At 51.7% G+C, this 18,143-nt stretch overlaps 1 protein-coding gene across 3 annotated transcripts in view; it reads right to left on the bottom strand.

Annotated features, from left to right (window-relative positions):
• Positions 1-10,621: 10,621 nt before the first annotated feature.
• Fbln2 (fibulin 2) overlaps positions 10,622-18,143 on the bottom strand; it is a 62,732-nt gene continuing 55,210 nt past the window's right edge. For 2 of the 3 annotated variants that reach the window (XM_028854756.2, XM_028854749.2), the window contains 7 exons: positions 17,455-17,598; positions 17,211-17,339; positions 16,833-16,958; positions 14,963-15,079; positions 14,403-14,531; positions 12,699-12,822; positions 11,176-11,533 (listed from right to left, as the gene is read on the bottom strand). In XM_028854756.2, the coding sequence (XP_028710589.1) occupies positions 11,176-11,533; positions 12,699-12,822; positions 14,403-14,531; positions 14,963-15,079; positions 16,833-16,958; positions 17,211-17,339; positions 17,455-17,598 (1,127 nt within the window). Of the gene's footprint in view, positions 11,534-12,698; positions 12,823-14,402; positions 14,532-14,962; positions 15,080-16,832; positions 16,959-17,210; positions 17,340-17,454; positions 17,599-18,143 lie in introns of all 3 variants that reach the window. The other variant, XM_028854742.2, reaches the window with a different exon arrangement.

Here is an 18,143-nt window from a genome sequence, read left to right as displayed (position 1 = left end):
CCAGTGGGCCTCTTAACACATAGGATGCTCTCCAGCAGCAAGTCTCAAGCCAATGTAATTTCCATATAGATTAAGAGAAAATGGGGTATGGGCGCTCTGAAGTGCCTGGCAGCCACAGCCAAAGCGGCAGGGATTCCTCGCCTGTGGCTGGAGTGACGGGCAGTGTGGCGTGTCCGTTGGGGTTTGGAAACAGGTGAGAGGCGACATGTGGGTTCAGCACACCCTTGTTTTTGTGCCCCCTGGCCGCTTCCCAGCCCTACCCTGGTTGGATGAAGCTTACCCAATCGGCACCTACCCAGCCGCTAGCAATCCCTCCCTTGGCCACCAGGTGTCAGCAACAGTCCCCCATGTCCTGGAGAAGCCACTACCAGGGAGATGTCAGGTTTCGGGCTAAAGAGTGAGACTGTGGAAGCACTGGGGCCGCACCCAGAGCCTTGCTGTTACTGGTAAGTCATCAGGGTCCTTCTTTACCCAGGTATGAGTCTGAGTGCACGTAAAGAAACCCTCCAGTGGGCAGCCCCAGCCCTTGAGTGCCCAAGGCCCCCGGGGCTGGACTGGCTGATGGCCAGAGGTTGCAGCTAACGCTCTGGGAGCCAGAACCCTGTTGCTCCAAGATTTAGAAGCCAGGAACTCAGAGCCGTGGGTGCTCATGCTGGAGGCTCATCACCATGGGCTTTTGCCCCCAGTGGCCCTGGTATCGGGCAACTATTGTAACCCTAGGCTTCTAGCAATGATCAGCTGCAGCAAATGGCTGCCAGTGTCACCGTTAGTGACAGCTGTGATAGTGTCACAGCTCCTGGGGGTGGCTCTCGGGGCCCCTCAGCTCCTATAGTGACTAATGGTACAGCTCTCAAGCTTTGGATCGCCCTGTGATAACCCCGGTAGCGGCAAATGTTAGGGTGTCTGAGACCCTTCGTCCTGGAGGCTCAGCAGCACCCTGGATTCTCCCAGTGATGGAGACCACAGCTTCTGCCTCTGCCTGGGATCTCTGCCTTCTCGCACCTTCTGTTTCCACTCTAGCTCATCCTTAGTTGTTTTGGCCCCAGCCACTCTTCAAACTCCTCAACAACCTGTGTGGTCATACCACTAGGCAAGTAACACGGTCTCCCCTTGGTGAATTCACTCAGACCTCACCAAAGATCAAAGCGGGTGTGTCCCCCACTATCCTGGGACACACTCCAAGATCACCAATAGGTACCTAAAACTGTGGATGGCCCTGAGTCCCATGGATCTTGTGTTTTTCTTTTATATGCACATCTACGATCATTCATTTTATCAATGAGGCATGGTAAAATATGATGGAAATATTTTCAAGGCACCAACAGTGCAATGAGCAAATGCTAGGGTGCACTGTGGTCAAAGCGATCTGTCTTCTCTCTCCCCTCTCCTTCCTTCCTCACTCACCTTCACTCAGAGAAAACACTTCCTCGCCACGTGAGGGAGCACTCACGGTTCTTCACATGAGGGGAGCATTCACTTCTCTTCCTGAGAGGAGCACTCACGGTTCTTCATATGAGGGGATCATTCACTTCTCTTCCTGAGAGGAGCACTCACGGTTCTTCATATGAGGGGATCATTCACTTCTCTTCCCGAGGGGAGCACATCTGACTCCTCTTCCCTTGAGGGGATGTATCCATTATTTTCTGTTGCTGTAATAAAACAACATGATTAAGGCACCACAGAGAAGAAAGAGGGTTTTCTGCCTTACAGTTTCATTTCAAGAGTCCATGATGGTGTGAAAATATGGCCGCACTCAACAGGCGTGGCGAGAGAAGCAGGAAGCTGAGCGATCTCAAACACAAGCACAAAGTAGAGAGTGAACTCGGGAAATGGGGAAAGGCATATATCCTCAGAGCTTTCCCTCAGTGATGCACTTCCTCCAGCAAGGCCATGCTACTTAACGCCCCCTCCTCCCGACCAACGAGGAACCAAGTGTTTAAATTCTTGAGCCTGTGAGGGACATTTTCCATTCACGCCACCACAGGGGAGCACTCCTTACTCCAGTCACACGGAGGGGAGCACGCACGGCTTCTCTCCAGCACACCTTGGTTGCCAGCATCACGACTCTTACCCTCTGGAGCCATGCTAAGCAAAACAAGGACCACTTTGTTGGGCATGGTGGCCATACCCGGAACCCTATCACCTGGAAAGTGGAAGCAGGAAGATCAAGAGTTCAAGACCAGTCTCAGTTGCCCAGTGAATTCAAGGTCAGCTCGAACCATGGGAGACCTTGTCTCAAAACAACAAGAGATTAAAATTAAAAAACAAAACAAGAGTCACTTGAATGCCAGAACTGGGATAAGATAGTAGATTCCACAACCAAGATGGAAGGGACAGATTGCCCAGAATGGCAGGGCAACTTACACCCTGAACATGACACAGTGTGGAAGCTTGACGTTATGTCCATTGACGTTTTGTCCATTTGGAAGAGGTCAAAGCCAGAAAATTATGAATTGTTTCTTTTACATTTTTATTTTTTAATTAATTTTTATTTTATGCATATGGATGTTTTACCTACATGTATGTCTGTATACTACATGCATGACGGGTGCCACCAGAGGCCAGAAAATCCTCTGGAACCAGAGTTGTGACCCACTGTGTGGGTGTTGGGAACTGAGCCTTCTTCACTTGAGTATGGTGGTATTTTATTTGTACTGAAATGTGATTCTTATTTAATAAGACGGTTGGTTACATCTACACTTGAGGGGAGCCCTTCCCCGATTCCCTCCCCCTGAAGGGCCTCTGGAAGTGCAGCAAGCATTCTTACCCACTGAGCCATCTCAAGAGCCCCACATTTATGAGTCCTGTGTGTGCATACATGTTGTGTGTGGGGGTGTGTACCACCTGTGGAGGTCAGAGGTTAACCCGATGGAGTCAGCTCTCTGCTTCCACCTTCTGGGATTAAAATCAGGCCACTAGGCAAGCTCCCTTACCCACTGAGCCATCTCACCAGTTCCTGGATTGTTTGCTTCTGGAACTTCCTCTTTGATGTTTTCGGGTGGCCGCTGACCACAGGTAACTGAATGGGAAAGTTCACAGGAGGGGGCTGTGGCAGCTGGCTCTCACTGGCAGTTCCCTGAAGACAGAAACAGGACATCTTTTCACGTGTATCTCAGCCATCTGCGTGCTTGATTGCTGAGGTGTCTGCTCATCTTTCTGCCTGTGTTGTTGTTGTGTTTCTATTGTTACATGTTGTATGCACATGTGTCATTATCAGCTTTGTCCTTTGCAGTTCTTTTCTGCCAGCCTGTGGCTTCTCTTATTCACCTGACTTTGGCTGTCCTCATAGTGTTTAAGTCCTCATATGACCTTTGGTAAGCCCATGCCCCCTCTGCCCAACTCTGGGAAACAGGGGCCGAACTCTCCACTAGGTTGTGGTGGGTGACGTGAGACTTGATCCCCAGCACAGAGCTTGAACCTCAGGGCTGCTTCTCTGGGTGGAGTGTGTTGCCCACAGACCAGGAAAGCCCCAGGCCTTCACAGGGGGTTGTTTGCCAGGAAGACTCTTGAATGTAGGGATTTAGTAGTTCTAGGTGGGGCAGAGAAGACCCTAGGGTGATTACGAGCCCAGACACATGATTTAAGACATGCCTAAGACAGCTCTGACCCCACAGACCTCTGGCCTTGGCTCACACTAAACCTTTTCTGAAGCCATTCCAGGCCACAGTTTGAGGCCTCAAAGCCTCCCATGGCACTGAAAACACCTTTCCCTGGGGTCTCTGTCTGCCCAAATCCACCTTCGTCATTAATTGTTGGCTGGGTTGGGATGCAGCCATGAGGGGGCGCCCTTACTCCGCTGTGCGACAGAACGCTGCAGGAATTGCGTCAATCTCATGCCCCAGACCTCCTGAGAGCCCCACTCAGAGCCCCTAGAACATCAGGACAGCTGTGTACATGCACAAAGAGCTTTGTGGTGGCTCCAGGCCATCCTGCAGAAACCATATGCTCTCAAAAGGCCACCAAATTAGAAACTTGCAAGAGAACAGCTTGACTTAGGAAACTCAGGAGAAAAAAGGAAGCCTGGGGCTTTCAGAGAAGCTCAAGGCCTAAAACCATGTGTACATTTTCTCACTGTTCATATGTTGCTCCCAACTTCTCTAAATGTCACGCCAAGAAGCCAGAGGCCACCTGTTACCTCGGCTGCAGGACAAACTCTGGTTAATAGCATATCGGAGTGGCTTAGGTAAAACACCCCGGGTATCCGTGTGCTGGGGATATCCCCCTCTGCCCACCACAAACCAGCAGCAAGTTAGCTTTGCACCCATCAGCATTTTGAGAAGCACATAGCAAGCATCTGTGTACCACTGTTATTGGAGCAACGCTTTGTAAGGACCGGGTGGAGCTTGGACACCTGCAGACAGCATGCACCCCTGCACACCTGCAGACAGTATGCACCCCTGCACACCTGCAGACAGCATGCACCCCTGCACACCTGCAGACAGCATGCACCCCTGCACACCTGCAGACAGCATGCACCCCTGCACGTGTGTTCTCTATAGAGGAATCCTCGCATAGGCACGGTGCTCTGTGGCAGTCTGCCGATAGCATCTGGGACAGCCCAGGCAGCTTCAAGAGGGCCCGTGGGAGAGGATGCCCCTCAGAGGACTTGCAGTCAATAGCAGTGGCCTGGATACTCACATAGTGCCGCAAGCATAAAATGCTGACTTCCAAACTGTTGAAAAGCCAAATATCCACTGGGGCTAGAGAGATGGCTCAGCAGTTAAGAGCACTGGCTGCTCTTCCAGGTGGACCCAGGTTTAATCCCCATCACCCACTGGCTGCTCACAATTATCTGTAACTCCGGTCGTGGGGGATCTGACACCTTCTCTGGCCTCTCTAGACACCAGGCATCCCCACCATGCACAGCTGTAGAGGCAGACAAGGCAGCCATGCACATGAAATTGATTATTTAATTAACTGAGAAACTACTGACCGCACTTTCAGGCTGTGCGCTTCCACATGTCTCCTCTTAGATCAAGCAAGGCCTCCCAGCCTAAGATCTCAGTCCCCCAGAGTAAGCCTGCCATGATGCCACTTACAAGCCTCTGGTTGCTTTAATTGAGCTTCTGATCAGGTGGCTGTTACTCAACTATAAATATGTGACAACAGAGGTTGATGGGGTATCGTGATTTGAATTAGAAATGTCCCCAAAGGCTCATGTGTTTAAAAGCTTGGTGCATCTGCTTGAGGAAGTTATGGAACCTTTAGAAGGTGGAGCCTTTGCTGAGAAAAGTCCATCACTGGCATGTCACTGGGGGTGGGGCTTTGAGGTTTTATAGCTTGGTCCTACTTCCTGTTCTCCCTCTCTACCTCCTGACTACCAGGATGTCTTGGTGCCATGCTTCCCTACCATGACAGATGATCTCCTTTGGAACTGTAAGCCAAAATAACCCTTTTTCTCCTCAAAGTTGGTCTTGGTCTTGGTGTTTTATCACAGCAACGGAAAAGTAACTGACACAGTGGAGAAAAAGAGAAAGAACTTGACCAGCAAACTTCAGTCATGCAGCCAAGATCAGCAGTCCTGTGATAGCCTGTGCCCATGGTCTTCCTGCCCTGGACCCCACATCTTGAGTCCAATTACGGGGATGACTCCTGACAAACCCCAACTGTAGGCATCGTATGATTCATTCCCAGTCCTCAAAGCTGCTGAGATCCAGTCAAGATCATGTAGGGTCAGCTGTGGTACTCTGGGAGGGGTCTGCGATGTCCTGAAGCAAGCACGTGATCTTCATCAATGTTCCCTAGCATAAGAGAGCCAAGCTGGCCTTGAACTCACTGTAGCTGAAGATGGCTTTGATCCTGATCCTTCCACCTTTATCTCCCAAGTACTGAGATTATTGTGTATAACACCCGGCCACCATTCCCAATGGAGTTAGGGACCAATCCAACTCTCAAAGAGTTGGCTCCTTGAAACAGGAAGTAGTGAAAGTGAAACTCAGAATCCTCTGACCGGAGCTGGGCTAATCCCCCATCCTCAGACTGCTTCCGCAGAGGGAGAACAGCTCCTGCTCTTGGAGCCTCCTCCCCAGAAAAAAAAAAAAAAAAAAAAAGCCTATTCCCACAAGGACAGTGAAGGTTGCCATCAGAGTGGACAAACCCAGAGGTGAATGGAGAAAGGCAAGGGGTCACAATCCCTCGGGGGACATTTCTAAATCTGTGCAGAGAGCATGAACTGGACAGCACAGTGCAGTAGTCTCTGAAGTGAGCAAACCAACCGAGCTCCAGCTGCTCTCTGAATATAGAGGGCAGTCGAGTCGGAGATGGGGAGACAAGCAACATGTAATCTCTCATAAGTGGAGCCCTTGAAAGCTGACCTCACAGAGAAGCTGAGAGCAAGATCCAGGGAGGGTAGAGGAAGAACAGTCAGTGAGGGGTACAATGTGATTGAGCAGGGCCTGTTTGGTGTGTCCTGGCATAGTACACAGGGGTGGAGGGTAACTGATATGGTGCATTGCATGTCTCAAAGTAGCCAGAAGATTTAGAATGTAGTCAGCTTGGAAGAACAATGAAAAGCTAAGATACTGTAGCAACCCTGTGTTGATCACTCCCAGTGGTAGTGTAAAGATGCCCCCACAGTCTCACTATTTGAACGCTCGGTTCCCAGTGGACCTTGAGAGTTCAAAGCCTATGTGCCACTTTCTGATTCGCTCTCTCTTTGTGCTTGCAGATCAAAGGGTGAGCTCCCAGCTTGCTGCTCAGGCCGCCATGCCTGTGGCTGGCTGTCACACCTCCCACCATGATGCACGGCTATCTTTCTGGAACGGTAGTCCCACAGAAAAGTAAAAAATGCACAACCCAATGGAAACACAAATCAAACCATCATGCTGCGGTAGACTGCTGGTCAGCACATACAGGGCCCTGGTTCTCCATTCCCAGCACGGAAAAGGGTAACTCATATATAGGACAAATATTACATGTTAATCAAAAATTATTTCAAGCCATCGAATCCTAGCAACTAAGGAAGCTGAGGCAGAAAGATGTCAAGTCCAAAGCCTGTCGAGGCCACTTAGTAAGACCTGATCGGAGTGTAAAAGAGACAGAGGAAATAGCCTAACAGCAGAACACTTGCCTTGCATGCACAAGGCCCTAGATTCAATCCCACTTCTGCCTAAATAAATAAAACGAAAAGCGTGTGTGCATCTATTTTTATTTGTTTGTTTGTTTTTGAGACAAGGTTTCTTTGTGTGGCCTCAGACCAGCTATATGAAAGCCAGGATGTCCCCACGGGGCTCTACTGGACCAGGGGGACTTAGCCACACCGGGGAGATGGGAGTCAGGGGGGCAATTCAGTGGGGGCTGCAGAGCTTGAGCCACCATGAAGGGTGGGAATCTTGCCTCTCCCGGAATGTAGTGGGGCAGGGATGGATGACCAGCATGGTGGAGAAGGCTGGAGTAACTGGAGCTGTGGAAGGAAGCCACAGAGGCTGCCCGGAAGTGCAACTTGACACCAATTGCTGGCCAGCTTGCAGTCAAACACTACCAGGGGGCATGTTCCCCACTGGAAGTACTGATGGATGCCGCAGAGGCATTGCCCCAAAGGAGTCCTGGGGGCCTAATGCAGATCCAGGGTTAGTAACCATGAGCTTGCAGGATGACCCAGACTGAGGAAGAACAAGGGCAGGTGCTGTCAGCCACGGAGTGACCTATACCTCCAGGGTGCCCCTGGGGTGCTTGTCATTGGGGCTCCATCTAGCCTTTGGCCTGCAGATGGATGTCACAGCAGAGCTGCTAGCTCTGGGACTCTAAGGACCAGAGAGATGAGGGGGAGACGGGTAGGCCAGTAGCATGGAAGCAACTTCCACTACACTCCTGGGGAGAGGGGACAGTGAGAAGGGAGGGCAGAGAGAAAGCCACAGGGTGATGACCCTCCATGAGCGCTATGGCAGTAGGATTTGCTTGGCTTGTGTCTGTTTTGTTTTGTTTTCTTAAGATTTATTCTTTCTTATGTGGGTGCTTCACCTGCATGTGTGCATGTGCACTGTGTGTGTCTGTGTGTGTGTGTGTGTGTGTGTGTGTGTGTGTGTGTGTGTGTGTGTGTGTGTTGCCCACAGAGACCACAAGAGGGCATCGGATCCCCGGAAACTGGAGTTACAGATCATTGTGAGCTGCCATGTGGGTTCCTTAAGCACGAAGTCATCTTTGCAGCTCCCATGCTTATTGATTTCCTCTCGAAAATTATTTGGGTCCAGCCCTAGTAATCTCTTTCCCAGGGCCAGAAGAGATGCTGCTCATGGTGGAGGCAACGTGCAGGAAAATAGTCTAAGTGCACTGGGTTGTTCTTCTGTCTATCCACTTTCTTTCTCAGAGGCAAAATTCTATCCACACAGCTGCAGTTCTATTCTCACACTCAGCTCCTCTATCCCTTCTCTTCCTGTCCTCTCACAGCCCTAACTAAGCTCCTTTGCTTTCAATCTCATCTTCATCCTCAGTCCCTCCATCCATGCTTGTTCCTTCCTTTCCTATTCTCCTGACCTGACCCCATCCACCTACCATCTGCAAAAACTATGCCTTGTTCTTTCCTCTCCAACCATGCAACTCCGCAACTCCACTCAGAACTAAGAATACTGCCTCAATCCTCCTTCACCCCGAATGCAAAAAACCCTTTTGTCCTGAGTCAATTGCTCTGGAATGCCATTTGGCCCCAGAGAGGAAGGAGAGTCTGAGCTTCATTTGCACAAGAAACAAAGCTATACATCTACACATCCACCTGTCTCCTAGGAGACAGGTATTGTCTCTGTAAGGGTGTTACCTTAGTTCAGATCAGCAGTAGGTCTGAGAAACTTATACTATTTGCCTTTATGGCCTATGCATTATAAGTGCACAAGAAACTGATAGCAGGAAATAGCTGATATATTAAAAGCCGAATAACACTAAATATTCCTTGATATATGGCTTCCTCCAGAAGGGTTCCTTGATCCTTCTAGGTATAGCTTTATCATATACAGCTGAATTCTTACTACATTCCTGTAGCTCACAACATTTTCCTTTCTTAAAAAAATTTAGAGTGTGTGTGTGTGTGTGTGTGTGTGTGTGTGTGTGTGTGTGTGTATACTAGAGCACACATGGTGTAAAGGAGGTCAGAGGACAACCTGTGGGAGTCAGTTCTCTCCTTCCACCATGTGAACCCTGGGAATCAAACTCAGGTCATCAGGCTTAGTAGCAGTTTGCTGTGGGATGTCCTGTATGCTGTAAATATATGTTGCTATGATTGATTGATAAATAAAATGCTGATTGGCCAGTAACCAGGCAGGAAGGATAGTGTAGACGGGACAAGGAAGAGGAGAATTCTGGGAGGTGGAAGGCTGAGGCAAGGAGACGCTGCCAGCTGCCACCGCAGCCACCACGATGAGGAGCTGGATGTAAAGTACCAGTAAGCCACGAGCCACGTGGCAAAGTATAGATTAATAGAAATAGGTTAATTTAAGATAGAAGAACTAGATAACAAGAAGCCTAAGCCATTAGGCCAAACAATTTAAATAATATAAGCATCTGTGTGTGTTTATTTTATAAGTGGGCTGTTGGACTACCGGGGATTGGCGGGAGCTGGAGAGAAACGTTCCAGTTACAGCAGTTCCCTTTACCCTCTGAGCCATTTGCTGGCCCTCATGCCTGATTTTTGTTTGGTTTGGTTTTAAAATTTCAACCACAGCTTAAAACCAGGAGAATTTACATCAAAATATGACTTGCAAACATGTCTTAAAGGAGAATTCCCAGCCACTGAGGGCTATGTACCACCATCCCAGCAGGCCACCTCCCCAGGTTCTGCCCACCACTCACAGTAAGAAAGTATTTCCTATTCCCAGCCAGAGCTGGTGGCCCAAGCACATGTGTGCCCAGACACCCACAATGCTGTCACCATGTGTGAACACTCAGCTGTGCCGGTGCTGTCCTTACTGTTCGGTTCTCCTGTGTAGTGCTGGGGATCGAATCCCGAGCCTCACACATACCAACCAAATGCTCCACCACTAAACTACGTCCTCAGTCCCCTACCCCATCTTTTTTTTAACTCCTTTGGACAGGATTACCTCTAACTCTCAATCTTCCTGTCTCAGTGTCCCAAGTAGTTGGGATTACAGATCATCTCGACCCAACCCAGTTTCCATACCATTGTTAATATATTGTCTGCTGCTCACCACCTATAACTGTTCCAGACTGCTCCTAGAAAGAAGACCCATCTTGGGGGACACAGAGTCATGTTGGCCTGCCCACTCTGACCCTTGCTGTAGACCTTAGGCACATTCCCTCTGCTCCCAGGCCTTTGTTTCCCACATTTTCATAGTTGCCTCCTTGGCTAAAGCCTAACAGAGCCGAAATTCACACAAGCTCAAAGAAAAATGTGTCTCCTTCAGCCTCACCCAAGACCACTCTAGACCTGCCGCCATCACAACCAAGGTGACCAGAGAAGCAGGTAGGGTCCACATCTGAGAAGGGGGCAGCAGGAGGGAGCAAGTGTGGGCAGGAGGAGAGGTGGGAACTGTCATAGAAAAGGCCAGCTAGCTGACCTGTGGATCTCACTCCACGCTCATCAGCTAGGCTGGGGACCCTGTGACATTCTGGCACTGATGCCACATATCAATGTTTTACAAAAGGAAGGAGACGAAGAGGCTGAATAAGCTTTTTGTGCTATTTGATCATTTTTAATAATGCATATGTACTATTCTTATAATTAAACAGCCAAAAAAACTTTATAAAATGATTTTTTTCTGTTTTTGAGACAGGGTTTCTTTATGCAGTCCCAGCTGGTGGGACTCCCAATGTAGACCAGGCTGGCCTGGAACTCATAGAGATCTGCTTGCCTCTGCCTCCCCAGTGCTGGGATTAAAGGCATGCACCCTCAGACCTAGCTGGGCTTTTTTTTTTTTTATTTTGTTGGTTTGTTGTTTTTTTGTTTTTTAGTTGAAGAACACAGTGGAAGTGGGAATGAAATGTCATCTTTAGCCATAGTCGTGGGGTGGAGCTCTGAAGCCCCTGTGGCTGTGTCCAGTCTGTGGGCCACCATCCAGCCTTGGGTGACCTTGACCTGTACCCATCGCCTGCTGGGGTACATCCCCTTCCTTCCACGGCAAAGACTCAAGACCAACCATATCAGCGTGATTATGTTAAGTTACAGAGTCACAGCAAAAGCCACTCCCGAGTGGCACCACTGCCCGGATGCCACCTGGAGGGATGGGCACCTCACGGGGCAAATGTGGTGAAGAAGATGTACATCTTGGCCAGGAAGGTAGTGACAGAGCCTTGCCGCCACAGCTTCATCTCTACATCCAGGGCAAAGTCCCGTGGCTCCAGGACAGACCTCTGCAGGGATACCACACCAGTGTAGGCATTGAGTCTGCTTGTGACAAAGTAGCCCTCCTCGTTGCCCTTGGTGATGGTCAGGGAGATGGTGTCCCCAGCGAAGGCAGGAGCAGGGCCGATGCGGAAGATGTGTGCGGGTACCAGTAGGCCAGTCTGGAAATTGAGCTGGTAATGTGTGATGCGAGCCGGCGAGGTCTGGCACTCCGTGATATCCTGGCATGTGGTACGCTCACATTTCCTGTGAAGGAAGGATGCTTGGTCAGCGTCTGGGGACCCTCACTCCCATCTCAGAGATGGGACAGACCCCAGCAGTTGACTCAGGAACCGGTAGACCAGAGATCAAGTGTGAGATCTACCCATGGGAGTCCAGCCTCAAGTAAATCACTCAATCCTCTGGGCCTCAGTTTCCACAGCCGTGAGATGGTGTCCCAGGGGTGTGTGGTTGACAGTGACCGGCACAGGGTCCCAGCAGGACTTTTTTTAATCCATATTTGTTCCTTCCTTTCTTCCCCTTCCCTCTTCCATCACCCCCACCCCCCCATCCCCCCACCCCTCCACCCCCACCGCTGCCGCCGCCCAGGCTTCCTGATACCACCTCGGTGTTGCCTGCTGGCAGCCACACTCCACTCTTGCAGTGATGGGTGTTGTCACTTCAAGTTAAAGTCAGCTTAGTTCTGCAGCTCCCTCACCTAGTGGCCTGCACTAAGGAGGCCACAGCCCAGGCAGCCCTGGGAGAGGCTGAGGGGTGAGGCTCAGAGGCCTCAGTCTACAACCTGGTGAGTGCCTGGGGGATCCTGCAAATGCAGGCCAGCAGCCAGATGACCAGGCAGGGACAGGAACAGCTTGATGGGTGCTCAGGAGACCCCAACTGGAGTCCTCATGAAGCTGCACCATGAGGCTGCTCTGGCTGCAGGTCCCCAGAACCCCCAGGGAGGTAAAGAGTATCTATAATAAGGGATCAAATGCCAGGGAGTTGTTAACACGGTAGGTAATGCATGAGGTGTGTGTGTGTGTGTGTGTGTGTGTGTGTGTGTGTGTGTGTGTGTGTGTGTGTGTAGGGAGGTGAGGCTGTGAACTGAAGTTTCCAGCAAATACTATGTCTGTGTTAAAGATTCTACAAGGCTGATTAACTGATTGACTTCATAAAACTGTTTCCATGAACATGCTCTTTGAGGCAACCTTGATTCATGTTTCCAGGCCATGGTCATTTATATCTGGCTCCAGATCAAACTTAATCCCTTTGAGGTGACAGCCCTCTTTTTGCATGGACAGTTCTCTATTTCTCTTCATAGTGCTTTATAGGAAAGGACAGGAGGTGGCCATGGCGGGAACCCCCTGCCATTCGGCCTGAGGCACAGAGGCAGCGAAGGGCCCTGGATCACACCAGGGCTGAAGGCACTCACATTTCCGAGACACGGACATAGTTTGGTGGGCACTCGAAGCGCAGGCAGCGGAAACTGCCCTGGATGTTGTAGCAGGTCTCGGCCTCAGAGCAGTTGTGGGTGCCCAGGGCACACTCATCCAGGTCTGGGAGGGGAGAGTAGAGCTGTTAGGAGAGTCCTCGTGACAGAGGAACCCCGCCTGGACCACTCCCACCCACAGTGGAGGCCTGGGTCCCAGATAGCTGTGACCTAAGAGCACGGCTCACTGTAGCGCCCCATCTCACTCACCCCCACACAACAGCAGCGGGTCCCGACCCGGCTTCTCAGGTTCTCAGAATAAAGTTCAAGGTGCCCCCGCTGCACATCAAGCCCAACCATAAACTGGGGTGCAGCCTGGTGCGGGGCTAACTCCAGCACCCACAGCCACCAACCTGAATGCAGAGCAATCTGCCTGCCCTTCCCGTGTCTAAGGCATTCTTCCCTTGAGACACACAGGGGCAGGAGAGCTAGTCACTGAGACCCACAGGTCCACTCACTACACAACAAGGCCACCCAGGCTCGAGTCCCAGGCCTCTCCTGAGGGGGAGTCAGGGCCTCTCCCATGGCCACCTTACCTTGCTGGCTTGGCTTGCCCAGAATTTTGTGGTCAATGACACTGACCTCAGAATCGTAGCTTAGAATCCAGCTCAGAGGGACAGTGAAAGTCGCAGGTCTGGTCCATGCCAGGACTGTCTCCTCTGAAGCAAACCTGACATCTGCTAAAGCTGGGGCTTGCTGTGTCCCCGGTGACAGGAGCCACCTCCCCTATTTCCTGATGTGCACCGCTGTGGCGGGGACATCAACCTGCACTGGACTAGGGCTGACTTCCCTGTGACTCTTCCCTGCATCTGGCCTGTAGGCCACATGCTTTCCTGTCCCAACCTGACCCTGGACAGAGTATGGCAGAAACTGGAGGACAGTAGCTCAGGTCTCCGAGGCTCTGCTTCCAGTATACTCATAGACAGTCCCCTGCCTCCTCACACCAGGGCAGTATGCAGATTCAAGGCCAAGCCTGGAAGATTCTATGTGGTGGTATTCTATTTGTACTGAAATGTGATTTTAATTGTATGTTAATAAATAAAGTTGCCTGGGGGTCAGAGCTATTAGAGCCATAGAAAGAGTGTGGCGGCGGTGGTGGCGCATGCCTTTAATCCTATAGATCTCTGTGTGTTCAGGGATATAGCCAGCATTGGAGACATATGCCTTTAAGACCTGGAGGGCTGTACTTACAGGCAGTGACGAGGCAGTCATGTGTTTGGGTTTACAACCAATGAGAAGACAGAACATAAAGACTACATTAAAGACAAACACACAGGAAGTAGCTCTCTTTCGGAGAGGTAGGACCACCGCTGGAGGAAGGGTAAGGTTTTAGCTCTGAGCTCTGACCTCTTGGCTTTCTCTTTTACATTGGTTCTGTGTTTCTTATTTAATACGACGGTTGGTTACATCTACAATTCTATGCTGGCATGAGTGGCATGAAGCCCATCACCTTCCTCTCCTCCCAGGTCTGGACGTGGAGACTATTGCCCTGAGCACAACATGAGGCAGTTCACAGCACGTGGCACAAGCACAGAGGTGCCCAAGGCCTGGAGGAGTGGAAGCTGGCACAGAGCTGCCCAAGGCCTGGAGGAGTGGAGGCTGGCACAGAGCTGCCCAAGGCCTGGCGGAGTGGAGGCTGGCACTCACCCTTGCAGGACCTCCCGTTGGCCATCATCGTGTAGCCCTGCTCTGGGCATGCACACTGGTAACTCCCGGGCACGTTGACACAGCGGAAGGTGCAGAGAATGCCAGCGCCCTGTGCACACTCGTCGATGTCTGCCAGAAAGGGTCAGCTGGTGAGCCTCGGCCATCCACAGGCATGGCCGGGAATCCCAGGGGCCCGTTGACAAGGGAAGACCAGAAGGTCTGATGGTGGGTGTGAATTGCTCAAGGCCACACAGAAGATGGGGACTAGAACTGGAGCGTGTCTCACACAAGAGTGTGTGCTACTGATCATGACGGCATCAGCCAAGGCCAATTCAGGTGCCAGCCTGACCTGGGGTGATGCCCTCCTGTTGAGATCAGGGTCATCATCTCACTTTACAGTAGAGGAACCTTAGGTCAGAGTGGAGAGACCCAAGGTCCCACGGCAGGAAAACTGTAGGCTGGGATATGAACTCAGACCCAACACTAAATCCTCTGGGATCCCAGCACACGGGGAAAAGGTCCCTTCTTCGTGAGAGTCCTTGGAGGGGGCAGGTGCCCACCTGTGCAGCTATGCCCATCCTCTGCCAGCTGGTAGCCCTGGCGACAGTAGCACTGATAGGAGCCATAGATGTTGGCGCACTCCTGGCTGCAGCGCTGGTTCTCACACTCATTCACATCTGTGGGGACACAGTCTCCATCACGGTGGGTCCTCCCCGCCCACATACTGGGCTGGGCTGGCTCACCAGGATCCTTGCTTGGACAGACAGATATTTCTTTCAGGCCCCCTTTGAGGAGGGTGGGGCCAGGCAAGCCAATCAGCAAGGACAGGTCCTCTGGCCCCAGGACAAAGCCAAGGCAGAGCCTGGTGCTATCCTGCTGAAACGGATGACTCCAGTCACCTAGTCACAACATAGGCCACCAAGAGCGGGCACTGTGTGAGGGTGGGGGAGGGTGTAGAAGCTGGTGTGGGGTGAATTAGGAGGGCTAGTTCAGGGCTTCCTCGGAGCATGTGGGTACACTGAACGTTTCAGATTAGACTGTGCCAGGCCTGCACTGGACTTGGGGAGACAGCCATGAACAAGGCAGACAAAATCTTCACCTAGAAAAGCTAGCTCACCGATGGAGAGAAGAGGGAGGAGAAAGAATGGTAAGCCAGGCAAACAGCATGCCCAAGTATGTCAAGTGGCATGGGGGAAACATCAGAGAAATAGAAAGGGGTGTCTCATGGTCCTGTGGTGGGCTGCAGCCTTATATAAAGTGATCAGGGAGGATGTGATCAGAGGGACAGGGCCACGTGACCATCTGGATTCTCCAGGTAGAGGGCACAGCATGTGCAAAGGCCCTGAGGCAGGAGCTTGTTGAGTGTTTTTAAGGAACATCCAGGAGGCACAGGTGGCTAGGGCAGAGGGCCTGGGGGGAATGTAAAAGCGGGCAAGCCATGCCTGACCGTGTCTAATTCTTGAAACTCATGTCATTCACAAAAGATAAGCCATGTATCAATATGTGTGTCTAATTCTTAAAACTCATGTCATTCACAAAAGACAAGCCATGTATGTATCAATGTGTGGCTTGTCCATTCTGCTGGGCTGAGCTTCTGGGAGGCAACTCATGCTCAGTTCACCTCCACATCTCCAGCACTGAGCAGAGGCGGCACAGAGGCGAATGTAGGAATTGTGCCTAGGCAAAAAACTGGGGAGGTAGAAGCCCTGTCCGCTCCAAGTTGCCCACACCCAAGCTGGTATGAGGCATGCCCACAGTATAATGTCCCCAGTGGGTAAGGGTGACTGTCCTCAGTGTCCTGCCACAGCTAAGCCCAGCCACACACAGCAGGGCCAAAGGACCGGGAGTCCCACCGAGGTCTCAGCAGATTTGTCCCACGTAGACGAGAGTGAGGAAGGCAGGCCTAAGAAAATGGGGCCAGAGATGCCATGGCCCCTCAGCTGAGGCCCGGCTTCTCACCGAGCTGCCTCATGACTTCCTTCCCCAGCAGACCTTGGCCAGCTGTGGGCATCTGTGGGCATCTTTGGGAACAGTGCGCCATCACTGCCCCAGTTACAGGCCCATCACACTTGAGAAGACCTGAACCACAGGCACAGTCCATGCCCACACTTGGTTTAGCTCAGTGTGTACTTCAAGGCTTCTGCCACCAGCAATGTGCAAGTAGCAGCTAATTTTATGTTCATACTGGAATTCCTGGTTTCTGAAAAGGCAGAAAAATGAGACTGCCCTGGACCTTCCTGCTTGGTGGCATCATCCATGGGAACCATGTGACCATTGCTCTCTCACAGCTCCTGAACTCTCATGGTTGCCCTGTGCCACCTTGGCAGCGAACTCCCTGTGATCACAGTAGGAATCAAAGGCTGTCTGTCCAAGTAGGGGCCAGGTGCATAGGGTCAGAGGCCAGGGGTCAGAAGTCAGGGTGGGCAGTACCTTCACAATGCTTTCCGTCTGCGGCCAAAAGGAAGCCAGTGGCACAGGAGCAGCGGTAGGAACCGGGTGTGTTCTCACAGGTGTGCTGGCACAGGCGCCCCGGTGAGACCCAGCATTCGTTCACATCTGTGGGGAGACCGTGAGCAGCAGCCACGGAGTGGGCAGCCAGCAGGGGAGTGGTCAGAAGCAGAGTTACCCAGAGTAAAGGGTGCAGAGGCAAGGAGGGCTAGAGCACAGAATCAGAGCCGGGGGGTAGGGGGGTTGGGGGGGACGTAGCTTGAAAGCAGACATCCAGGAAGGTCCAGGCCAGAAAGCTGAAGGGGCACAGAGGGGCAGGCTCTTTGCTCCCAGGGGATCTCAGACCCCAGCATCCCTTACCGATACAGGTCCTGCCAAATGCATCCCTCTGGAAGCCAGGCTTGCAGTCACAGCGGTAGGATCCAGGGAGGTTGTGGCACAGCTGGCCCTCGCCACAGCGGTGCACACCTGTTTCACACTCATTCACATCTGTGGGGCAGGCAAGCAGGACACCCTGAGGTCTGGATGGTCCCTCCACAGGGCCTCTCTTGGGCAGAGAGCTAGATGAGGAGGCTTTGTGGATTCAGGGAGGCTCCAACCTTACCCACGCATTCGGAGCCATCCTCATTGGCATGGTAACCACGCCTGCAGATCAGTGGGTTCCTCTGGCATGTGTAGGAGCCCACTGTGTTGACGCAGCTGAATCCTGCGCGGCAGGGCTCCAGTAATGATGTGCATTCGTTGATGTCTGCAGGAGGGACAGGGTGATGGCTAGCCTGTCTCGCCCCTCCTGTGCTCATCCGGCCAGCTCTGGGCTTTAGGCCTGGACCATCCCTCCCCTGAACCCTGGTACCCAAGAGTCCCACCCCTGGAAGCCAGAGCCACTGGGCTGACTATCATCTGTACACATCTGTCCAGTGGAATAGCTAAAGTAAGGGGAAGTCAAGGCTGCTGGGGGGGGGGGGGTGTAACTAGAATGGCAGGCCCGTGCACTTGCTTTTCCAACAGTGCCTACAGTACCAAGAAATCAGGGACCTGCCAGCTGCTCCTCCAGCTCTGCAGATCACACACACACACACACACACACACACACACACACACACACACACACACGGCCCCACTATCTGCCACACACTGTCTCTAATGTTTTCTAGTGCTAGCTTGCTTCCTTCCTCAGGCCACTGCCCAGTGTCACCTCAGGGAGACCCTCCTGGCTGGTCATGGATTGTTTACTATTTATCAAGTTATATGTGAATTACTGATTTTTTTTTTTATGAACATGGCTGCCTATTT

This window comes from Peromyscus leucopus, chromosome 3 (assembly GCF_004664715.2).
Source record: "Peromyscus leucopus breed LL Stock chromosome 3, UCI_PerLeu_2.1, whole genome shotgun sequence".
NCBI classification, from domain to species: domain Eukaryota; kingdom Metazoa; phylum Chordata; class Mammalia; order Rodentia; family Cricetidae; genus Peromyscus; species Peromyscus leucopus.
This window is presented reverse-complemented; position numbering and strand designations above follow the sequence as displayed.